Source organism: Mirounga angustirostris, unplaced genomic scaffold, assembly GCF_029215605.1.
Source record: "Mirounga angustirostris isolate CCGP_5_RB_7025 unplaced genomic scaffold, mMirAng1.0.hap1 SCAF_1, whole genome shotgun sequence".
NCBI lineage: Eukaryota > Metazoa > Chordata > Mammalia > Carnivora > Phocidae > Mirounga > Mirounga angustirostris.
Genome location: NW_026991709.1, coordinates 108,603,697 through 108,629,012, shown reverse-complemented (window position 1 = coordinate 108,629,012; position 25,316 = coordinate 108,603,697). Strand labels below are relative to the sequence as shown.

The 25,316-nt window shown below is 42.7% G+C and overlaps 1 protein-coding gene and 2 long non-coding RNA genes across 3 annotated transcripts in view; 1 reads left to right on the top strand and 2 right to left on the bottom strand.

Annotated features, from left to right (window-relative positions):
* LOC129045447 (uncharacterized) overlaps positions 1–13,664 on the bottom strand; it is a 40,132-nt gene extending 26,468 nt beyond the window's left edge. The window contains exons 1-3 of the long non-coding RNA XR_008505195.2: positions 13,559–13,664; positions 12,695–12,956; positions 10,602–10,662 (exon numbers count right to left, since the gene is read on the bottom strand). This is a non-coding gene — a long non-coding RNA (uncharacterized LOC129045447). The remainder of the gene's footprint in view (positions 1–10,601; positions 10,663–12,694; positions 12,957–13,558) is intronic.
* Positions 13,665–16,410: 2,746 nt separating this feature from the next.
* On the bottom strand, positions 16,411–19,992 carry LOC123834631 (uncharacterized). Its single transcript, XR_008505194.2, has 3 exons — positions 19,683–19,992; positions 16,795–17,050; positions 16,411–16,641 (listed from the first exon to the last, which is right to left on the bottom strand). It is a non-coding gene; the product is annotated as an uncharacterized LOC123834631 (long non-coding RNA).
* Positions 19,993–22,081: 2,089 nt separating this feature from the next.
* On the top strand, positions 22,082–24,647 carry RAP2B (RAP2B, member of RAS oncogene family). The gene has a single exon (XM_045903516.3). The coding sequence runs from the start codon at positions 22,588–22,590 to the stop codon at positions 23,137–23,139; it is 552 nt and encodes a 183-aa protein (XP_045759472.1). The 5' UTR covers positions 22,082–22,587; the 3' UTR covers positions 23,140–24,647.
* Positions 24,648–25,316: the final 669 nt, after the last annotated feature.

The window sequence follows — 25,316 nt, the reverse complement described above, 5'->3', positions numbered from 1 at the left end:
AATAAAATAAAATTAAAAAAAAAGAAGGCAGCTTTGGGGATGGCGAGATTTGCTCTCATCTTGTCAGTCCATGAGTGTTAGTCCATGATTTCGCAACCTTCTTTTTGACATGGTTCTCTATTAGTAAGTTCAGTGGGAGTATGCTGTAAACAGGTGCACAGTGTCTTCTGCCTCTTTGATAAGGAAAAACTACACACCTCAAAAAGAGTACCCACCAAATATTTTGGAGGCTTCCACCAAACCTCAACGACAAGGAAGTTACAAGAAGCAAGTTTCCAATTCTGCACCTGGGCTCTTTGCCTTGTCTGTATGTAAGCTTCTCACGGTTGCGGCTCAAATTGTTTTGACTTCCTTTTTAGTAGTTCCCATTGCATTGTCCTGGGGTCCACAAAACCTCAGTTTAATAAATGCTTGCAAAATTCAGTCAGTCCCTAGACTGATGAGAGAGGGAGCTGAGAGAGACCCGTAGGCCCAAATCACAATCCAGAAATAGAGAAAGCCTCCACACCAGACTAGCCTGTGTTTGCCCTGTGACATCATTGGTGAATTTTAGGAGACATAAAGCTGTAACATAGTTAAAAAGGAGCAGACCCTTTTATTTCAGTTTTACCCGACCTCTGTTTTCTCTGTGATTGAAGACAGCACTAAAGAGTTCTCTTCACTCTTTTTCTGTCTCATATATAATTTCCTGCTATTGCATGATAGCAAAGATATCTGCATTATTACAATTTAGCAAAGTTATTGAAATGTACTGGAAAGAATATGTTATGATAACTTTTGTTTCCTTTTTACATTTGAGACGCAAGTTATAAAATATAAATTATTTTCTTTTTGCCCAGCTTTTATTAGCTTCTCATATATTTTTCAGAATTATTTTTTCCCAAAAGAGAATAGCAAAGACGACAGTTTAAATGACAAGTATCTGTTTTTCACAATTGTGGTATATGGTCTTCTCTAGAGGCTATGAAATTTGAGAGAATTATTCTCTCAAATCTCTATCACCTCCTTATAAATAAATGACTGCCTAGACCAAGGACGGCTGAGTGTTTTCCATTTCCTGGGCATGTCAGCATATCATTCAGAAATGAATTTCCCTTCCAGCCAGTCAGCAAATGTGTAAAGAGTGTCTATACATAAACTATTTCCTAGGAAGTAAATGATTAGAACACTTTGCTCTTGACATTTTCTTAAAAATGTTACAGGTCAGTACTGGCCAACAAAATGAATGAAATTGGGGCAATTTTATAAGACACAGATGGAAGAGGTCTAAAATATTGTTATTGCTAATAAAAAGCATGTCTGGCAATAAACAAAATATGTCAGCAGAAGAGAATGCAATTTTGCATTGATGTTACCACATTGAATAGTTACAATATAGGGATGTTTCTGCAGAAGGATCTTGGGTACTTTCAGCTCTCTTTCTGTTGAGGTCTGATTCTGCTGGGATTTGCAGTAAATGTAAATCCATACTGTAAATCATTTCCTGAGACCTCCTATTGGAGGCTTCTTCTTTATTTATTTGTTTGTTTGTTTGTTTTGCTTTGTTTTGTTGTAGGAAGTTTTGTATTATTTTTGGCATTAGGTATTTGCTTAGAATGTATTTCTTCATTAACTCCATAAATGAAATAATTACAGAAAATTGGTCAGAAGAAATTTTAGAAAAGAAAATATTGACTGAACTCACAGTCATGTAAAAGATACTATTTTCCAATTCCCTTAAAACTGACATCTGGTAACCACTGCATTTTAAACATATTGAAATGAAGTCCATCTTTACATGTTTCCAGATGCTTTTCTTCATATTCCTTTTAATGGGCAACACCAACCTACCAACTGTTGTACAGTAAGTGTTTGGAAACATATTTAATGTCTTTAGCAATATTGCTTTACAAAGGAAAATGGTGAATTTAGACAGTTGCATTTTTAACACCAATTTAATTAGTTTTGTCCTTTTCTGCCCCTTGTAAGATTAAAGGACATGTTCCATATAATCTACTTCCCCTCTCGAATCTTCCCAAATCCTCAGCTGGAGGATTTCTACCCATAGCATTTAAGGTAGAAAGACTAATAGGACAATGGAACCATCAGGTTGGTGGAGCCATTATGGGTCTAGGAAATATAATTATCCTAGTTACACCAGATCTTTGAAGTTTCCTTCATGAAGTGAGAAGCAAACCCAGAAAAATCTGTGCATGAAGCCATTCAGATTCAAAAGAGGCATATCTACCAGGAAAGTAACTTATTAGTTTAGAATAAAGGGCTAAAATGTTGAGTGTGCAATTAAAAAAAAAAAAAAAAAAGATTCTCTAAAACACAGCTCAGCTGACTGCCCCTCTCTTTTCTACTTCCGGCTATCAGGGACCCTCAGAGACCATCACTCCATCTTAGAAATTGCCTGGGACATGCTACCACATTATGGGCCTCAGGCTGTTTTTCCAAGATTCCAAGTGTAAACTTCTCTATTACTGGTGTCATTACTATACCAATCATTGCTCTTTCCAAAGACTGTCACAATTGGTTAGGATTCTGTTTTGAACCTCATTTTACATAGATTATATTCTTGGTTTTTTGTGGGTTTTTTTTTTCTTTTTTGTTTTGTTGTGTTTTGTTTGTTTTTTATTGTGATAGAGTTTTTTAATGGCAAGCACCTGGTCTTAAATGTAAAAATGAATTTTACACGTGTATACGTGCATGTAACGCCTATCACCCAGATCAAGATACAGGACATATCCAGCCCTCGGAAAATTTCAAGCCTCTCTCGGGCAATCCCATTCCCAAAAGTGAACATCTATCCTGAACTCTATATCCATGATTGAGATGATCATGTTTTAGTTGATATGTCTTGATCTCATCTAGAAATGTGCTTTAACCTCATTTGAATCCCAATTTTAGCATAGAAAAAATTAATTTAGGGAAACTTTCCTGTAAAAGATAACCCTGACCAAACTATGTGGATTCTACCAAAGTAGAAAAAAATGAGTATGTTTAAAAATTGCCTTTCTGACTTTTTCATGCTGTATATCTCCCTGGTTTTAATGCCCATTTACCTGTATCCCCCCCACCTCCTTACCTTGTAGCTTTAATAAAATCTCAGAAGGGAAGAATTAGGCCTGCTGGGCAAATCTCGAGAGGGATGAAAATCAAGAGCAGTTGAGAGAAATGTGGGGAGAAGACTGTTTAGGAAAGTAACTGATGATAGATTAGGGAGGAAGAGGAGTTGAAGATCTACTGGAGAGATAAATTACTAAAAAGGAAGGATTTTTAGTAATTGGGGCAGTATTGTGGGCAGAATTTAATGATTCAAGGATCCACAGATCCTTAGAGCTCACCAGTCTCAACAAGCCAATTCATGCATTGGTCAACACCTGATTAATAAATGTTTATTGAGTGCTTCATAGGATTGGTTAAATGCTATGTATTTTATCAGTGTGAGGAGCCATTTAGCATCTTGTCTTCTCAGAACTGTCTTCCATGTTTGTTATCTAAGCAAGCTTTGCCTTTCAATCTGGAACATACTATTTGGAAGTACTACTAGAAACTGTTCTCTGGCTAACCGGCTAGCTGAAGCAGGATTGGTTAATGCCAATTGGTCTACTATGGACAAAGATATCCTAATAAGGAAGGTTTAGGGACCTTTCTTGTAAGCTAATAGAAAAATACAATGACTAGCATTTCAAAATAATGGCTTAAATGATTTTCATATTGCATATACATGGATTAGACTACTGCAACAGACGATTAGCACCTTTGTATAAACAGTTAAGGTAAAATACTTTGTAAATAAAAGCACAAAGTACATTTCTGGATCAGGCTTTCCTTCGTACTGCTTCTTCTTTACAGGTTTGACATTTCTCCTAAATTCTACTTTTTCAATAAAAAACCTGCCCCTAAATTAAAGCCAAATTAAAGCAGACTTGATCCTTTGTAATTGTTTTACACAGTAAAACTCTCTAGCTTCTGAATTTATTCTTGGGATGATCTAGAAATACTACAGGTCAAATTGATGCCATAAAGTGGAGGTAATATCTATATCTAGATTTTTTAATAAGCCATGAGTATCCCAAGCTAATCTTAATGAAGTAAGCGTTTGCAAGTAAATCAATCTGATAATTTCCTCTTTTTTAAATTAAAGCTAGTTTCAATGAACATCTTAAATAACTAGGTTTAACTTGGTTGAACAACTAGGTTGAATTAACATCTTCAAGAACAATCTGGAAGGAAAGAAAATGTCACAAAGGCTTACCATGGTCATCCAGAGCCTTTACATGTGTAGAAGGAGAAGAAATTATTCTATTTCTTTGACTTGGTGATTAATGTTTACATGCTCTGTTGAACTTGTAATTCTCTTCCAGTGGTTGCCTCTGTAATTACTGCCCAACCTGTAAATACCTGATGTTTATGAAAAGCACCCCCTCTCCATTTGCCATGGGATGAATCTGACTGCAGTAGTCTAACTTTCAACAATATTGTAAAGGGATTCTCTTGTATGATCACAGAAGTAACAGAAGAGTGGTGAGATCTGATACATCCTAGGTGGCAAAGAAATGGAAGTTAAAGTCATAAGCGAAAGAAAAAGCACAGAAGGTGCTAAAGGAGAGAGAGGAAATGTAAATAAAGCTAAGTCTTCTTAAAAGAAAAATCTTCTAGGGACAGATCCTAATGCAAACAGGAAGTGATTGGAGAAAGTCAGGATTAGACACCTTTGGAAAGAGCCTCAGGGGCTCTGAAATCGAACCCCAAAAGCCAGTGGGTGTGGGCATGTGAGCAGACCAGGTGATATCCAATCAAAGGCAGCTGTTGAAGGCCTTTCTTCCTTCCCTGAGCCAGTACATACTCATTGGGCACCTCTAGGGCTCTCCTGAGATCCCTTGAGGCAGTAGCTTTTCCTTTGTAAGTCCTACATTTGGTGCCAAAATATCCCCCCTCCCCCATTCCTGTGCTGATGGAGGGGCAAGTGAGGGAAGGGATGCATACACTTTGGTATAACCTTTTGATATCAAGTCATAACTTAGGAGAATTTTGCCCCAAGGATACAGTGTATGAAGCTCATTAAAGGAAAACACTTGCAAAGAGCTCAGGTGAAACTGCTCTGCCCACTCCCTGTGACACACAGTGTGGTGTGTGACAGAAACCCCCGGGTGCTTAGGGAAAGCATGACCAAGCATTACCAAGGCGGAAGCTGGCAGAGAGGAAAACCCCCAACGTGTTCTGTCAGGTCAGCAGTCAGTTTGGCTATAAACAAGTAAGATTGCGATGTTGTGAGGTAATCCTGGTCTGACTCAGTCCTCTATCAGAAACTCACAGGTCATTTTCATGAATCTTCCGTTGAGCAAATAAAACAGTTTCACAAAGATGCCGTATTTAAGTGTTATTATGTCTCTTCTCATCTAATCCTCTACTTACCCTCTCTTTTATTTACTTCTCTTGAAATGGATCCAGTCATAATACAAAGTGAAAGAAAACAAGGAGGGGAACGGTGACTCTCCCTCTGTTTCTGTCCCACTCATCTCTCTACCTAAGACCACCTTCTATAGGAGCAGCCGCGTGGGGACATCAGATAAGAGAGAGTAGATAAAGCATTTTAAAGCAGAAGCAACCTTCAAAATCACTGCATTCAATTCCCTCAGTTTCTAGATGAGAAACGTGAAGGCCCAAAGAGGAAGAGTGACTTGCCTAAATGACACAGGAAATTGGTGGAAGATCCTGAATTAGAATTTCAGTCTTTTGATTCCCAATCTCAGTCTACAAGTTTTTAAAGCTGAAAGAGGTCTTGAAAATTATGGGGCACACAAGTTTTCAAATTTTACTAGTGTTTTATTCCAAGAAAGTCTTCTCTTAGAGTGTAAACTAGCTAAAGTGGCATTGCCCTTGCTCTCGAACCAGAGAGGAAGAGGCTGAAGTCCCTCCTCAGTCCCAAAGCTTCTCCCTTTGGAGGAGGCCATTGGAACACTGCTCCAGAATTACGTGAAAACCACCCATGTTTCCTGATGTTGTCATTTTACAGAAGGAGACTGCGGAGGCCTGCTAAGTTAGAGTGATAATGCTCACTCTCCAGGATATTCAAGTGGAAAAGTTAGAGCCTAGAGAGACAGCCTCTCAAGTTTTAAACAATTTAAAACTTCAGCATTGAAGGTGAGGTTTGTATTTCCTCGAGGTCAAAGAAAAAGGGGAAACATGATTCACACTGACCTCAAGGAGCAAAGGTACCAACTGCTCAAGGGGAAGTTACACAATGTTGCCAACCCTCCTTCCCTCCCAAAAATCAAACCCAGACTTCGCAGTACTGTGCATCTCACAAATTGTACACTTAGCTGAAGTGTAAACATCTGAAGTAAGGGTACAGAAATCACCTTACCCCTGATTGCACATACATGTCTTTCTCAGGGGTTTTAGGTTATAAAATTCTAAGGCCATGGAATATGTATAAGCAAATCAAAGATTTTTCTCAGTGACCCATCATTCAAAGATGACTGGCCAGATTTCTTTTATGAAACTTGGAGAATATATTTGGGATAGTCTTGTTTCTATTATATGCATACATGAAATTCACTTTAGGGGTCCTAAGAATTATTCAAATTTATAGCCAGTCACCTTCTTGGAGAGGCCATTGGTGAACCTTCCCCCACTGCTTCCCCACTGAGCAGTAGAGATAGACATGCTCTTCGCATTAAAATGCTGCTATGCACAGACAAAACAATACATGGTTTTATGAATATGCAGCAAAGCTCAATAGGAGCTGCAGGGATATACTTTTATTAAACCATGGCTAATGAGTCACCTAACAGCACCAGGTAGACCAGCTAATATTCCATAACTTTAAGTGGATATAAATAAATTACTTAGGTTTATTAGGCTCTAGCCTTCCTTTAGCATGACCTGCTCCCCAACGCAGCTCCACATCAGAGTACAACCCATTAGCCAGATTTCACAGGAGCAGGATCAACTCCATATTCATGCCACTATTTAAGTGAGAGTATAGCTTTTTCTCTTCATGGAATTACTGCCCAAAATAGTTACTCCCAACTTTGATGCTGAGACTCTATTTTGTGATTCCTGAATAGCAAGGTTTCCTTGGCATCAAGTCACTCTACTCTCTAGACTCCATAGCTTAATAGAGGACAGGGCAGTGTGCAGCCTGAGTGTGAGTAGTGGAAAGGCACCTGGGCACACTCTCATTAGCACGTGGGACAGTCTATCCCTCACTTTAAGTTAGAAAAAAAGGGCTCTGGAAACTTAGATCTACATAGGAAATCTCTTGAATCTTAAGCCAGGTTAAAAGACACATATCTGTACTACTGATCCTAGCTAATTTCTAAGGTTAAATTCCTAATGGGTAAGAGCTCAAGACCTCTGGCATTGCTAGGAAACAGATCAGCTCCAAATAATAAAGAAGGTGTGGGAGTCAGGCCTCCAAGTGAGCAAAAGGTGACATCTCAGTGGATGAGAGGAAATCAGCTGTGGGTAGAGCTGGAAGGAAAGAGCCCAGGGCAGGAGAAATAGCAAATGAAAACCTGAGATCTCTACTTTTCTCTGGGAGCTTGCCTCTCATCCACAAGTGAAACCATGGTAGAATCATCCAACTTCTATATGGGCGTAGCATGTATCATACTATGGAAGCCATCCAGAAATTAGAGAACTCAAAATAAAACTTAATGTCCATAAATACTGCTGTTCCCATTCTATGAACATGTGTTTGTGTTGGTTTAAAATATTATAAATGGCTGCTCTTGATTATCAGGAGAAATGGGCCCCATCATTCTGCTTCACCTATATAGAGCAATATGGAAATAAGGCAAGATGCTTCATCCTGGAGGCTGTAGTCCCACTTATTTATTTTATAGTCATTCAACAAATATTTATTACACTTCTCTTAGTAAATCTACTTGCTTACTGAACCGGGTATAATGGAGACAGACAATGTCTCTGTCCTCATCAGGCTTATAAGTAAACAACTGAATTAATAAATAAAACATAATTACAGATTGACTAAGTACAGTGAAACAAGTTGGGTGTTATGTCAAGAGGTGACAAACTTCCTGTGAAGAGCCACACAGACTGTGGGTGGGCTATATGGCCTCTGTGGTATCTAGTCCACTCCATCCTTGCCGCCTAAACATAGCCATATACCATATATATATACATATATATATGTATATACACATATATATATGTATATATATGAACAGGTTGGCTGTGTTCCAATAAAACTTTATTTATCAATCCTAAAATGTGAATTTTTTGTAATTTCCATATATCATGAAATAGCATTTATTTATTTAAACTATTTTTAAAAAAGGTTAGCTTGGTGAGCTATACGAAATCAAGTGGAGGATCAGATTTGGCCTGTAGACATGCTTTGCTAAGGTCCGAATGTTTGTTTCCACCCAAAATTCATGTGTCGAGATCCTAATGTCCAACGTGATGGTATCAGGAAGTACGACCTTTAGGGGGTGCTTCGGTTATGAGGGTGGAGCCCTCAGGAATGGGCTTAGTGCACTTTTAAAGAGACCCTACGGAGCTCCCTAGCTGATGCTGCTGTGTAAGGACACTAAGAGAAATCAGAAGTCTGAAGCTCGCACCCCTGATCTTGGACTTCTAGGCTCCAGACGGTGAGAGAGAAATCTCTGTTGTTTATAAACCACCCAGTCTGTGGCATTTTGTTATAGCTGCCTAAATGAACTGACATGCCCTTTGCCTTAACCCCTGGCTACGTGACGCAGGGAGAAGGGATGCAGTTAACTTGGCTGGAGTTTGGTACGGCTTCTTTGAAAAGGTGACATCTCAGTAGATGAGAGGAAATCAGCTGCGGGTAGAGCTTGAAGGAGAGCTATTTCTCCCAAGGCAGGAGAAATAGCAAATGAAAAACCCCAAGCAGTGAAAGCCCAGAAACCCCATGTTGTACATTGGGGTTTGGTAAGGAATGAAACATTGAAGCCAAAAACCTTTAAAAATAGATGTCTTACTGCATTTGTGGATATTGATCTCCAGTCATTAGTTGATAAATGCTGTAAAAGGGATGGCATAAACGTGGCATAAATGATCCTTTAATGAAATCTCACATTCTTTGTTATCATCTCTGGGTTGATTGAATGATGGGTTGATTTTTTTTTCTTCTGTGTATGATTACTTGGCAGAGTAAAAGATGAATCATTTAAAATCTCTGTGTCAATTAAAGTGAATTATCCTGTAGAAATGGTAGACATTTTTCATTGAATGTTTTTACTGTATGTCTATGTCATTGAGTACGTAACCATACGTTTGCCGGCCAAATGTTATCATTCACTTGGGTAGGCTTTGTACAATGAGATTATGTGCAAAGATGAATAAAATATACTTAGTTGTATATCCATTCAGAAGTCTATTCATCAGTGTTCTACTTATATATAAAAGGCTTTTATGTTACCGCAGACTTGTAACCTGGCCATCTGGATAGTACGATTGGAGAACATCTATAAAAGTGAATGATGAAAAGAAATGTCCAAATACTGTTTTATATAGTGTTTTTTTCTGAACGCATACTTCATTTGTGATCTCAAAGCTGGCACAGAAAAAAAAAAAAAGAAATAGGAAAAATTACTTGCAGAGACACCTTATGTGGAAGAGAGATGATTATTTCTGTCTATATTTTAAATCCATGACAGAACTCCAAATCTTACCCAGATGCTGGTAAAGGGGAACATTTTCTTCATGTTAGAAATAATACCCAGAGAACACACCCATCTGTCTGTTGTAAGAAAATGTCCAAGTCACATGTTTATCAAGAGAACCCAAAGTGTTAGTGAGAGCTAAAATATGCCAAGAACAACAACAACAAATATCAAAGAAAATAGTGGGCAGTAGGGTTTTAAAATGTGTTTCTGGTAAAAATGGTATCTAGGGTGTCTGTTATATGCAAAATACCTCACGATATTAAATTTATGATGTTAAAACAGTGTTTAAAAAAAGGATGGCTAGGAGATTCCTCATCTCAGATGTGAAATAGAAAAATGTTGGATGATATCGTTAAACCACTTGGTGTCTATTTCAAATTTTAACCAGGTGAATAAACATATCTTAGTTCACAGATCTTTGACCTTTGTTAACCTGTATCACTGCATAGTTTAAGGATGTGGCATTGTGTAGGAATTCAAGTGTTTTAGGTTTTATAGTGGGTTGTGACAATCTTTGGACATAATTTTAATTAAATTCAACAATCACTGACCTTACTCCTTATGGGGTCCTAAATATGAAGATGAACAAAACTGAAATATTTCCCCCAAGATTTCGTGTCCATCCAAAAAAACAATCTCAAAGAACTCAAACTTGAAGCAGGGAAGTTAAATGCTATAATAGAGGGGGAAAGTGTGAAGGGAGCAGAGGTAAGGAAATGGTTAATTCTGCAGGAAGAAACTGGGAACGTTTCATAGATGAGCTGGCATGTGAGCTAGGCCTGCAACAATGAGGATACAGGGGAAAGCATCCGGCCACAGACTTTCTCATCCATGGGAAACCATCTTACAGATTTTGGAGCAGGAAGTGCTCTGATCAGTTCTGATTTGTTTTTGTTTTTCACAGTTTTTTAAAAGTTGTAAAATGGAGTAAACTTACAGAAAAGTATGTACCTTATAAAGGTTGGATATCTGGCTTTTTCTGAAACGAATTCCTGTAGGAGTGACTCTCCTCCTACCAAGGGAAAAACAAAATAAAGCATTAGTGCAGAACCCCAGAACTTCCTGAGTCAGAGCTGGCTTCGTGGGGGTCCAACGTGAGTGAGCAATGGCACCAGGCCTGGCGCTGGGCGGGGTCCCTCTCTTGCCTTAGTGTTCTACTGCTGCATCTTAAAATTCTTAATAATTTTGAACAAGGGATCCTGCATTTGCATTTGATCCCCCAAATTATGCAGCCTTTCCTGTCCCCAACCCTCATTCTCTAACACATTCAAATGTGCAGTTTCCCTCCCGAGTGCTAACCATTATTTTTTATTTTCTTTATGTAGTTTATTCCCTAATTACACAGGAACAAACAAAATAGTTTAATTTTGTTTTTTATGTACATTATGTAAATAGAATTACACACTATGCATTTGGTTGTGTCTGGCTTTTTTCACTCAACATCTTGTGGGAAAGAATCATCATATTGTGATTCATTCCTTTTCTCAGTTACATTTGTGATGAGCTCCATCTACCAGATTACACAGGATTGATTGGTACGAAGGAAAGAACAAGACTGGGAGCAAAGGGACCAGGAAAAGAGAGGCTGGAGTTATTGAAAATTACAATGTGAGAGCCTGGGACCTATAAATAATACCACAGGAAAATCTCTGCTCTCTAGAAACCAGTATTTCAGAACCCTCAGACTTTTAGAAGTACTGCAGAGCAGAACAAACTTATTCCAAAACAACAGCAACAACAACAAAATCCTGTTTTGGGGCAAAGAAGCGGGCCCTGAGCATCTAGCAACAGATGACAGTTAAGTTTGTTCAACAAACCAAAAGTTATCCCCAGCATGCCATGTTAGCCAAGAGAGAAAAGTATTCTAATCGTATATACACACATTGATATATATACAATATATACATTTTTATATTGCTCACATACACTTCGTATGGTGCACATGAACTAAGGTATAGAGGTAGCATAGACAAGAAATAAGAAAGTAATTTTTTATGACCTGAGGCTGTGCGGCAAAGTTGGCTGCACCTGGGATCCTGGCGTCCGTGATTAGAAATGGATGGGACAGTGCCAAGGGGCGAGGACTAGAGACAAAGCCAAGTAAGACTGGACGACTCTGCAGAGTGGGTGGTGGGCAGTGGCTTTTACCATGTACTCCTTATATCCATGATTGGGGCTGCATTTTCTGGGTGATATTAAAATTACCAGAAGCCTGGGGCACCTGGGTGGCTCAGTGGTAAGCGTCTGCCTCTTGATTTCGGCTCAGGTCATGATCTCAGGGTCATGAAATCCAGCCCTGCCTCGGGCTCTGTGCTTAGCACCAAGTCCACTTGGGATTTTCTCTTTCTCCCTCTCTCTCTCCCCTCCCCCATCTGCCCCTCCCCCCCCATGCCAGCACACACGCACGCACGCACGCACGCACATGCACTCTAAATAAATAAATAAAATCTTTAAAAAAATAAAATAACCAGAAGTCTTCTAGTAGAAGACAGGATCTATTTACAGCAATATTTTATTTAGTTGGTAGCCCCTGAAGATATATCAGACAGTACAGGTTAGCATTCTGGGAGAGACATTCATTATTAAATACACGTGACTTTTTTTTTTTTTAAACACAAGTGACCTTAACTAACAAAACCATCCCCAGTGCAGTAGAATGCTAAGGCGATGCCGCGCAGCCAGCCGTGTTCCACAGCATGCATTCCACACTAGCACTAGGGAAAAGCAAAAGGCAGAAGCATTTTTAAAAACTGTGCTAATCTAAAATAAAAAGGTGAGCTTACCCTGAAAAGGGTAAACATGTGAAAATGATTACAAACAAATAATATTTGTCCAATTAATTTTTTCTATGTCCTTATTCTGTTGCAGGAACTGCACTGGGCAGTTTCACATAGGGTATGTATTGTCCTCATAACAACCATTTATATCCCCACTTTACAGATGATGACACTGAGGCTTGAAGAAGTTCAGTTAGTTACCTTTTGCTATACAACAGCTTACCCCCAAATTCAACAACTTAAAATAAGGAATGTTTATTATCTCACAGTTTCTGAGGGTCAGGACTCTGGGAGCAGCTTAGCGGAATGGTTCTGGCTCAGGGTTCTTTCATGAGGCTGTAGTCAAGCTGTTGGCTGGAGTAGCAGTCATCTGAATGCTGGAGGATATTAACTTCCAAGTTCACTTTCTGGGTGACTGGCAGGCCTCAGTTACTCAGAGCAGTTGGAGTAAGGACCTCAGGTCCTAGTCACATGGGCCTCTCCACATGTTTGCCTGGATGTCCTGAAGACAAGGCAGCTGACTTCTACACTGAGAAATTCAAAAGAGAGAGAGCCCAAGGCAGAAGCAGCAGTCTTTTATAACATAATCTTAGAAGCGATACATCACCATTTTGTACTGTGGTCCATTGGTCAACGCTGAAACACTGTGGGAGGGGACTATTCAGGGGTATGAATGCCAGGAGGTGGGAACAGCGGGAGCCATCTTAGAGACTGGCTACCACAGAAGTTAAATAAGTCACCCAGTTTTACATCTAGGAAGTGACTGAGCCAAAATTTGAAAGTATGTCTGTCAGACTAAAATTCCTTTCTACTTTATAGGAGTTGCCGGACATCTAATTTTTTTTTTAAGTTTTTTTTGTTTTGTTTTGTTTTTGTTTCTTTGGCAAGTTTTTGTATAAACCAAAGCTGGGCTACCCAAAACGTTGTATCATATACACAACCAGACTTGAAAACAAATAAGGATTTTTTAAATGTGATTTTTCAATGAACAGATAAGGGATTGTACTTACCTCTCATCCAATATTTATTGAACAGGCATGAAAAAATGATGTGCACATTCAATTGCATAAAAAATCCCGAGTTTCAGAAGACTGGTCTGATGTTTGTCATAAACATTGTAGGCTGACTTACCCAACACCATTCTTTATTTATTTCTCTCTTATCTTCCTTCACTGTAAAAGGTGGAAAAGTTAAATGGGAATTTTCCCAGGCTCCTTTGCAGCTAGAAGAGCATTCAGTGCAGCACTGCCCCAGGAAATTTAACTGAAGTCTCCTGGTGCTTTTGTTCCTTGATAAAGTGGAAGGTCCTCCTTGTGCATCCTTGGCCCCTCCCTCCCAGCCCCACCTTCTTCCTGCCACAAAAGCAGCCTTGATCACTGGGTCTCATTTCTCTTCACTGAGCTGTTGAACCACATCCAGAAGAACTCCAATTCCAGACTTCTTGTTATGTGAGAAATAAACTTTTGTTTGGCCTCCCCATCCCTTAGCTGGGTTTCCAGTTAAGTGCAGCCATAAGTATTTCTAATTCTTTCAGTGTGAGGCAACTTTAGAAGATGTTAAAAAAAGATCAGCAAATCCTAAGGGAAAGAGGGGGTGTTAGAAAAGTTTTGTGGCTTGTTAAGAAAACTTATTTCTAAACAGTTTGCCATGTAACCTAAATTCCTACATTATGCCAGCTGAGGGGTAAGATAGCCACAGTGATGTATCTTATAATTATTATTTTTCCTTAGATTCTAACAACAGCGTGGGAAGTTAATCTTTTGCAAATAGTGCTGGAACCTTCTAGGGGCGTCTCTCCTGCCCTTTCCCCGACCAGCCCTGACCAGCCTCCCTGACTGCTCTATGGGTTGGACCATTCCCTTTTCTCCTGTGTCAGCTCATTATATTGAGGTCTTCGCCGCAGCTGCCAATGCCCAAAGTGACAATTTTTCTGCTGCTATCCACTGAAGAGATATGTGCTGCTGTAGAGGTCCACCCCGGGACCCTCTGTAGTGGCTGCAGTTGCCAAAATACCACAGGCCCCAGCATCAAATGTTGCAGAAGCTGTGGGCCAAACGCTGCTGGCGTCTCAGTGGTTTAAAGACTGTGCTTCTCTATTGCACTTTTCTTTCTGTTAGGGAGTCTCGCCAGGGCAATCCCAAAGGGTAACCTGAGAGGTGAGCACTACATTGAACGGACATCTCTCTTTCTCTCTGATGATTTCTGCTGTCCTTGCATCACATTTATGAGCCTTGACAATCTCTTCTCTTACTTCTCCAGTGGTACCTTGGTCCCTTATAAAAGCGTGCATTCACTGGCCTGATTTACTGGCTGTGACCTTCCTCCCCTGGCTTGCCCACCTCTTAGAATGAAACCACCTTAGGCTCAAGCTGTAATTCTTGAAACATAAAGGTCATATAAAGTTGGCCTAATTTAACTTGTAGCTTTATACACTAATAAAAGTGTATCTGAATTAAACAGAATAAAAATAGACTATTTAGTATTTGGGAAATTACATGGCACAGTCTCAAAGCATCCTAGAGGTTATCTGTTGCCTACAGAGTACAAATAATGCTGGGAGAGTCAAAGATAGTCTCGCTTGTCCAACCCAACCTCTTCCCAGCATTTTAATTGACGTTTAACGAAGGATCTTCTCAGTACCATAGGCTTACCGAGGATAACAAAACTATTGTTTTTACAAAATTATTCAGCTTAGCCAGAGGAAATACAGTGGTGTCTGTGAATGTTATTTCTATCTTCCAGCCACCAAATATTAACTCGCTGGGTCACCCTATAGGAAACGTGTTACTCAAGATAGGAAATTTTACTACATATGAGGTTCAATGAGAAAGTAGATTTATCAGACATGTAATTTTCAGAAATTTCCATTCCATTATTACAATGAATATACAACTTTAAATGTTGCTTATGCCTGGTATTCTATTCAAACCAAACACTGAGAACAGTTGAGAGAAAATTTCAGCCTAAAACCATGTCAGCAAAAGTATCTTTTTTTTTCCTTTTTCCTGATAAAGAATTTACAGCCGTGAGAATAATTCAGTTCCCAAACACAGTAGGACACATGGAAAGAGTGAGGGGCAGATTTCTTATAAGCCCCAGGGAAAACTTAGGGCAAAAGAGATGGAAGCCTGGGTGCAAAGTGACAAAGAAAGCACAAATGTGTTAATGATGCAGAAGTCACAGCGAGGCTTTGAATGGTGCTGACACATCAAAGGGCACTGTGTGCCACAAAGAGGAAGATCATTTCTGGAGAAGGACAAAACCATTTGGGAGAATGCAGCTGAAGCCCTTGATTCACTCGTTAATTGTGCAGACAGGCTGCTGTGTTTTGCTGCCCAGAGGTCACGAACCTGAACATGCTTCATCCCACCTTCTGGACAAACAGGCAAACAACCCCAAACCAGGCTGTGCTCAGGGACTTTGTTGAGAAAGCAACTTCCTGGGCAACTTTAGCATACGAGAGACAAATATTCCCATCAAAACCCATTAAATAAAAGGGGAAAATTCTTTGATAAATAAGTACTTAAGATATTTGTCTTATTTGACTTTTTATTTCTTGGCTATAGAATACGTGAAGCCCTACACTGAGCTGGAAGTTAAAATAGCCACAAGAAAACCAGAACTAGTTTTCTACATTTTAAATAATTCTATACTAAAAGACATAGAATAGAAAACTATAAATATATAAATAAAAGACAATAAAATAAAAATAAAAGACAATAAAATAGAAAACTAAAAAAAAGTTAGGGTTTTTTTGGGGGGGGTCATTTGTTATTTTCATTTTATTCTCCTTTTTTATACATTCCAAATTCCTTACAGTAACCATATACTACTTCTCTAATGAAAATAATATAACTCTTTTTCTTATTGTGACAGAACCCCCTACACAAGTACATTTTCTAGACAAATACTTCACTACTCAAAATGACTCATTTTCTGAGCTTAAGTACTCAAGGTTTTATTTTAATTTAGCATGCAATAGAAAGAAAAACTCAAGAGACTGCATACGTAAGACAGTTTTATTGAGTTCATTTAATTTCCCATTAGTAATGAAACTTTTCTTCACATAAGTCAGTGGTTTGTGTGTGTATTTTCACAAAGGTTGGCATATGGGAGATAAGCAGTTAATTTTGTAATTATTTATTTGTATGTGTTGATACAAAGCCCTCAGGAATTTTAATAGAATATGACCAGAAGAGTTATCAAGATCCTTCCTAAAAAAAAAAAAAAAAAAGGAAGTTGAATTGGCATCTTCACAGATTCACGTAAACCAAATTTAGCACCTTTAGCAACTTCATGTTGCGAACCACACAGTCACTGTTAAAAACAGTTTCATTTCTACTCTGATTCCCAAGCCCACACCTGACCTCCTTCTTTCAGCAGATGCCTTGCCATTTCTGTTTATGGAGAGATGTTTGCTTGTTGCTTGAACTTCCTCAACGTCTCACCCTCTCAGCTCCAGTTCAGGTCTCTTGGCTTTTCTTGACTGTTGAAGAGAAAGGATGTGTTTTTGGCATTCCTACTCGAGGCCTCAGACTCCTCCTCTGTTCTCTCCTCAAAACTTCCATTCAGCGGACATCCTATTGCTTGGATTTCCATCTCTCCATCTTTACTGATGCCCTCCTTTCAAATGAAAAACAGAGCAAAATGGGACCATAAAAAATGAAACCTTAAAAAAGCTCAAAGGAAACACTAGTTAAAATGTTTACCTAGAGGTGCATCGGCTAAAACTACAAACATGATGAAATAAACCTCTACTTTCTATAAATGTAGAGGACAGGTAGGTACTTATGTTCTTAAGGACTTAGAAGATTCATAGTCTAAGAAACCATCCAGCTGTTTGAAGGCCCAACTTCAGCATCACAGAAGCTCAGCAGTCCCACTGTAGGAGCAAAGGCCAAGGGATGGTACCCTTGTTTATGCAACATACATTGTCAATGGTTAAGCAGTCCTTACCCGGTAACTTTTACATTAGATTGTTTTCAAAAAATGCCTTTTCGTGTTATGTGCAACATTAAGTCATCTTCAAAGGAAGGGTTTATCCATTGGACACGTGGGTATCTTTCTTCAAGACCACACTGATTTTGTGCTTTCACCCAAATAAAAGTAGACTCTGCTCATCTTTTTTTTTTTTTTTTTTTTTGCGAGAGAGAGAATGAGAGAGAGCACGAGAGGGAGGAGGGTCAGAGGGAGAAGCAGACTCCCTGCCGAGCAGGGAGCCCGATGCGGGACTCGATCCCGGGACTCCAGGATCATGACCTGAGCCGAAGGCAGTCGCTTAACCAACTGAGCCACCCAGGCGCGCAAGCATTCGACTCTTGGTTTCAGCTCAGGTCACGATCTCAGGGTGGTGGGATCGAGCCCCGAGTTGGGCTCCACGCTCAGTGTAGAGTCTGCTTGAGACTCCCTCCCTCTCCCTCTGCCCCTTCCCCCTCGTGTGCTTGCATGTACACTCTCTCTCTCTCAAGTAAAATAAATAAAATCTTTAAAAAAAAATGGTTCAGCTCTTTTATTTTTTAAAGATTTTATTTATTTGCGAGAGAGAGAATGAGAGAGAGAGAGCATGAGAAGGGGGAGGGTCACAGGGAGAAGCAGACTCCCTGCCGAGCAGGGAGCCTGATGCGGGACTCGATCCCGGGACTCCAGGATCATGACCTGAGCCGGAGGCAGTTGCTCAACCGACTGAGCCACCCAGGCGCCCCAGACTCTGCTCATCTTAAAAGTCATTTGTATGACTCAGGGAGACTGAAACATTAGTATACATTTTCCTAAGAATCCAGGAAGTGTTCTCTCTCACCAAGGATTAATATAATCTTCTACTACAAGCGGAGTTTGGAAAAGGAATAAAATGCGATTCACATGTTCTCCAATAAATGCTGCCGGAGGGCCTCCCGTGTAGGCACCCTGCTAGGCGTACAGGGACAGAGGTGTCTCCAAAGACAAACCAGATATGGACTCGCCCTCAAGGCATTCACACGGTGCTGGGCGACAAGACACAGACATGTAAATAATTATGGTACGGGATAGATAATGATTCACGCCGTAAGTGAGGCAAAGACACCTAACAGATTTCACAGGAGGAAGCGACCAACCTTAAAAATCTGTGCATCAGCAATTTCCTTACTTCATTTTCAGTCCGAAAGCCCTAGTGCAAATCTTTCTGTGGGAGACCATCTGAAGGTAGTAAAAGTTACTACTGAAGAATCCCTAATAGAAAGTATTCAAACTGGGCGCCTGGGTGGCTCAGTCGTTAAGCGTCTGCCTTCAGCTCAGGTCATGATCTCAGTGTCCTGGGATCGAGCCCTGCATCGGGCTCCCTGCTCCGCGGGAAGCCTGCTTCTCCCTCTCCCACTCCCCATGCTCGTGTTCCCTCTCTCACTGTCTCTCTCTTTCTAATAAATAAATAAAATCTTAAAAAAAAAAAAAAAGAAAGTATTCAAACTGTGGCATCTTTCTGGTACTCGTACCAAGGTTCAATAATACCCACCCACATGACCACCTGAAGTCCTGAGGGTGGTATCTTCTAGATGGGGCTGGGTCAGGGTAGTAATTGCCATGCGTTTATGGGGCACTGCAGCTTTAAAAGCATGTTCCCATCCATTATCTATTAATTATTATCCCCAAGGACAACCTGGCACCATGTAAAGTGCTGCTAGGATACCAGGGTTCTAATTCTGCTCAGTTCTCTCTGATGCAAAATGAGGGGTTTGGTCACTAGACTCTCTCCAAGGTTCTGCATGTAGCTAAGTGGGTAGGGCAAATTTTATTATCACCATTTTATAGACCAGGAAACTAAAGTGAGGAGAGCTCAAGGGACCTGCTGATAATAACTGATACCCGGTTCTTGAGATTAGACACCAGACCTGAAAAGGACAAAGTATTTTGTACTATGTCATACTGAGAACCACACCCAGTATTTGTGGGCAAGAGGACAAAGAGAGGCCCACATAGCAGTAATCTAAGTATTTAAGTTATAAATCAAGATAACGAACTGTTAACAAAATATACTTGATCTCTCCTCCCACCCTGACAAATACCTCTTTACAAGAACCTGGATGGTGAGGTGTGAATCATGAATTCCTGGACTCTTCTAAGGAGGAGGCTGGAAAGGGGCAGGGAAGGGAAACCTGACTCCACTGAGCCCTCTTCCCGCACCTAGTAGGGGCCCAAAGTGCCTGGGAGTGCACACCTCAGCCCTCAAGTCCAAGCACTGCCCACACTCCAACAAAGAGCCATTCCTGGACCCAAGACTGACCTGAGTTCAAAGGTCCCATCAAGTCCTGGGGGAGGGTTGGTACTCTTTGGGCAGAGGATTCCAGAATTCTGACTCCCTGCAGCATCCTCTAGAAGAGGGTTCGGGTTCCTTGACCCCATGGGAGGGGGGGGCATTACAAGAGAAGAACCACAGGGGAGAGGTCCCTCTTGCTTGGGTTTAAGAGACAGTCTGATCACACTACCTGAAGACTGAACCTAAGAAAGAGTAAAATCCGGGAACTGTCTTGTGAGAAGGTAGTATGGCTTAGTAGTTACAAACCAGGTTCTGCAGCTAAACACCTGGGTTGGGATCCTACCTTGGCCCCTCACTGGCTGTGAAATCACAAGCAAGTTACCCAGTATCTTCTAGGAACTCAGTTTCTTCACCTTTAAAATAGATATAATAATTATTATGTGGAGTATATGAGACATGTAAAACGTTTGCCAGACATTAAATGCTGGGTAAATAAATGTTGTGGGGGTTCTCTTCAGCTGCGTTAGGTGAATATGCCTTTGAGAGGTTTTTCTGGAGAATTATATAAGCATAGTTATATCCAGGTTCTCTGATAGTCAAGGTTAAACGGTTCTCTCCACTAAAATGGTGGGGCAGGGGGCAGGGGTGGGCACCACCTACCCCACCCAAGGCGGTGGCTGCCGCCCACGTCCCGCCAGGTCGGGTGGCGGGGGACTTCACGCTGCAGATTCTGAGCTACAGCCAGGGACTCGCAAACGTGGCCGTGAGTCACGGCGGGACTAAGGAACTGAAACCAAACGTTAGCACACAGCCTGGTTCGTCTGTCTGATGCGCAAGGGAGTGGGAAGTAGCATCGGATAAAAAAAAGGCAAGACTCAGAGCCTGGGTTGACGCAGCTCAGTCCCCTCCTACCCGCTTCACTTTAGGGCTCACGCAAACTTCGCCGAGTCTTCTGACAGGTCTTGACATCTCTCCTCCGCTAGGAAGGAGAGAGACTCAGAGCAAGTCGAGGCATCTCCCTCGCACCTCCCGTGAGTGCGAGCCCAGCCAAAATTGCAGACCGCCCGCCCAAAACGAAGGCGTTTTATAAGGGCAAGCCTGGGCATTCCCCCACCCCTCCGAGTGACACGAACTCAAAGTGGCCCATTTCCACACCCTAGTCCCCCACTTCCCTCCCTGCAAAACACTTGGCAACTTTGCTGTTGCTTGTGGACCAAGAACTGTAACTAGACCTTTCTGCTCCCTTTAAGGGACAGTCGTGACTGGGCACTGCGAAGTCATACTCTCTCGAAAACACCAACAAAGAACTATATTTAGCTCTGAGCTCTCCGCCTAAATTCCTCTTATTTTTTCACTCGGAGCTTCAAAACGACTAGGTTGGGGAAGTGGGAGGAAGGGGGCGGGGGAGCAGCAGAGAAAGAACAGCTGTGCCTCCGCCTCCCAACTCAATCTCTATAAATAACCAATCGTGAGCCGAGGCTACTTTTTAGCCAATGAAGCAACCCAAACTGGTAAAACCTTGGCGGTAGCCAATGGAACAACAGTTAGGGGTGTGAGATTTGCGCCCCGGAACCAATGGGCCCCGAGTCTGGGAGAGGTAATTTGAGCTGGAGTGTGGGTGTGTGGTGCAAAAGCTTCCTATTTCTAAGCCCGAAAACCTGTTCTGCCCACTGAGCATGCCCTGACTAGCTGCAGGCGCCACCACGACTTTTGGATTGGGTTTTCGTCCGACCTCCGGGTTTCCGCCCCAGCCGAGTGGGGACGTGGGTGGGACGCGCCAAGTCTCAGCCCCTGAGAGCTCCGGTCCCGAGAGGCAACCCCTTCCCCTGTCGGGACAGGATTTCAAGCCCCGAGTTCCCGTTTTCTTTGTCGAGGAGATGAACTGCAGGAGGAGTGGCCAGAGAAGGCCGAGTGGTGTTTCCGAGGCGAAGGGTTTAGAAAAAGCTGCACCGTGGGTGGGCAAAGATGCTCCACCCGCTGCTCTCGCACTCAGATGCCCTTTGCGTCTCCGGCCCTGAGACGGCGCACACTCGCTGCGGGCTCGGAGAGTGGAGTCCACGAGCTTTTGATACCCGGAGTCCGCAAGAGCACAGCCCAACCCTTCACGGGAGCGGCCCACCGCGCCCACGCGCTTCTCGCAGAGCCACCGCCCTTATGCACGCACCCGTTCTCCCACACCTCCATCCTCTCACCTGAGCTTTCCCAGCACCCCTCAAACACCTACACACTCCCACACATTTCTCATCCTGCTCCTGGACCAGAGCCTCTCGCAAGCCGCTCCACCAAACTCAAATCGTTAGCCCCACCCTCAGCCCCGCCCCCGCCCGGCCCCCCGGAAAACCAGGAGCGGCGGATCAGCCGGGCGCGGCCGTCGGCTCACTGGGCATGCTCGCCTGGGCGGGGAGGGCCGGGCTGCGCGCGGCGAGTAGGAAGCCCTCGCCCCGCGGAGGCTGCGGGAGAGAGAGCGCGATGGGCCGCGGCGGTGGGCGCACGCTCTACGGGGACTCATGCCACGCGCGTTCCGGCCCGGCGCGCAATTAGCAGCCACCTCCGCAGCCCACCGCCACCACCTTTTCGCCCTCCCGGGCGGCCGCAACGAAAAGCTGCAACCGTCGCCTCGCACAGGCTGCCGGCATTGTCCTCCAGGTCCGCCGCCAAGGCTACCGCTGCCGCCGCGGGTTGCTGCGGGGCCCCGGACCCGCGCCCCAGGGACGCGCCGCCGCCTTCGCCAGCCCGGCCCCCGGCCCCCGGCTCCCGGCCCCCGGCCCCCGTTTGGTGATTTCTGAGCCCTGCGTTCCCTAGCCACTCTCTCCTAGGTTTTCCCTGCAAGGCTGAGGAAAAGGAGACTTCGTCCAGCCGCCAAGCCTAGGCTTCCTCCGGCGCGCAGCCCCGACGGGGCCGCGGCAGGCGCGGCGAGAGCGCCGACGGAGCCATGAGAGAGTACAAAGTGGTGGTGCTGGGCTCGGGCGGCGTGGGCAAGTCCGCGCTCACCGTGCAGTTTGTGACGGGCTCCTTCATCGAGAAGTACGACCCCACCATCGAGGACTTCTACCGCAAGGAGATTGAGGTGGACTCGTCGCCGTCGGTGCTGGAGATCCTGGACACGGCGGGCACCGAGCAGTTCGCGTCCATGCGGGACCTGTACATCAAGAACGGCCAGGGCTTCATCCTCGTCTATAGCCTCGTCAACCAGCAGAGCTTCCAGGACATCAAGCCCATGCGGGACCAGATCATCCGCGTGAAGCGGTACGAGCGTGTACCCATGATCCTGGTGGGTAACAAGGTGGACCTGGAGGGCGAGCGAGAGGTCTCGTACGGCGAGGGCAAGGCCCTGGCCGAGGAGTGGAGCTGCCCCTTCATGGAGACGTCGGCCAAAAACAAAGCCTCGGTGGACGAGCTGTTCGCAGAGATCGTGCGGCAGATGAACTACGCGGCGCAGCCCAACGGGGACGAGGGCTGCTGCTCGGCCTGCGTGATCCTCTGAGGCGCCCGCGGCTGCCGCGCGCCGGCCGCGCTCTGCGCACAAAAGCCAAACGCACCCGACTCTCGCAATGTGATTTTTCTTTTTGCTTTGAGATTGGAGACGACTTTGCATTGGCCGGGGTGTCCCGGGAGCCCGGCTGGCCTCTGCGGCCGGCGCCCCCTGCTTCCGCCCCGTGTCCGAAGGGGTTCCCCCGTCCTCACCATCCGAGACCCGGTGGAAATGTGGCTCTTGGAAGCATGTACGTTTCTCATTGATTTTGGTTGACGCGTATTTCCCCGTTTAAATAGCCGTTAGGGCGCTGTATTGGCAGCTTGACACCAGCAAGCGAAAGTTTCAGCCTGGAAAAAAAAAAAAAAAAAGTGGGGTGGGGAGGAAGAGTACGGGGAGAAGGTGGAAAGGGAGGGGGGATTTTTTTTTTTTTTTTTTTTTTCCCCCCAACAACCCTTTTCTAGTTCCAAGTTTTAAATACATGGAAGGAAGTCCGGGAGAACCAAATGAAGGAGCAGGAGGAAGGGAAGAAACTTTTGTTTTTTCCTTGTTTTCCAGGAGTAGCTGGAAATTAAGATCGGGTTCCTTTTCTGCCAGCTTGGAAGGGCAACCGTGTGACTGATTGTGATTCTAAGGATGTCTATGCAAAGTTGGATTCTTATTACAGTGTATCCAATCTGAAGTATGCACATCTGAACTGGGACTGTAAACACTGATGCCAATACAGTGTGGGGTGCCAGAAAGTGTCTGCTGATATTTGTGGGAAAAAAAAAAAATCTATTTTGTTTACCTACTGTATCAAAGGGGAGTCTGGGGGAGAACGGTAGTATTTTTTTTTTTTATCAGCTGTGAAAAAAAATGTTACAGATCTGCACATTTTTGTGTGTACTGTTGTGTGCGTGTGTGTGTTTTTTGTTGTTTTTTTTTTTAGTTTAGCTTTTTGTTCTTTTTGGTTGGCAGTGACACGTTTTGATGACTAGCTCTTTAAAATACAGTACAAAGACTTCAAAAATGTGATTCAGGGCCCCCAGCACCCCTGTGTCTGCAGAGTGCCTTCAAAACTCAGCTGTTCCAGCCGGTGCCAACCTGTGAACTTCCCACCATATCCCAGAATCTGCTCTTCCCCAAACCACTTCCTAGTTTCCTTTCTGTAATCTTCCTGAAGGAGCCAGGACAATAGGGCCTGTTGTTTGGTGAATTTCTTTATTATTTCCAGCCTTTAAAGTGTAATTTCCATGTCTTGCAATGTTTTTTGTTTTTTTTTTTTCCCTTCTTTCTTTCTTATTTTGCTTCATTGTGTTCAAATGTTCAGGTATTTAGCTCCCCTTTTATATTATTTTTAAAAAATTTTTTGGTTATCTGTTCTAGGGTGTTCCTCCAGAAGCAAAGAGCAAAATTTTACTGTTGTGATGTACCAAGAGAATTCTAACTAATTGTAATTTTTAATTCCAGATACGCGTTTAATCATTGTCTCTTCATTTTAAGACTTTTAATACAAATGTCATTTTTAAAGAAACAAACCCAAAACTATTGTTTGTGTTTCTGTGTTTCATATTCAGTGATTTAATATAGGATCATGGCTGAAGTGGATAGGGGCAGGTGCATGATGCCCCCAACAGAAATACCTCAGTGACAAGTTGGGTGACATTACTTCCAACTCCTTAAATATGGGAGAAAATCATAAAGGTCTAGGCAGCCCTGGGGGTATGGCCATTATCATTTGACTACAAGATAGGCAGGATATTGAATCTGTTCTGCTAACAGGGAGGGGTTTACTTCACTGTGGGTAGAGAAGGGGAGAAACCAACTGCTAATACTGCCTTCGATTTGGTAAAGTCACTCATCACCTGACCAGGCAGGGCAGTGCTTTTAACTTTTCTTTCTTTTCTTTGTCTTTCTTTCCTCTTTTTTTTTTTTTTCCAGTGTTTTGTTTTGTTTAATTACATCACATAACAAGTCAAAAACATGTTTGAGGAAGGTCATTTCCAACCCTGAAGTTACACCTAGTAGTGTTTTCTGCAGTACATTTGTATGGGTGGCACACAGTATCTTAGTACTTGAGGTTTTGATTTAAAAATAGGTCATTATATTAAAAAGAGAAAGAAAAAACTAAGATAAATTCTTTACTCCCATTAAATGGCAATTTGTGGACCATTTTGACCTCATGAAATTTTCCTTCTAACAGTAGG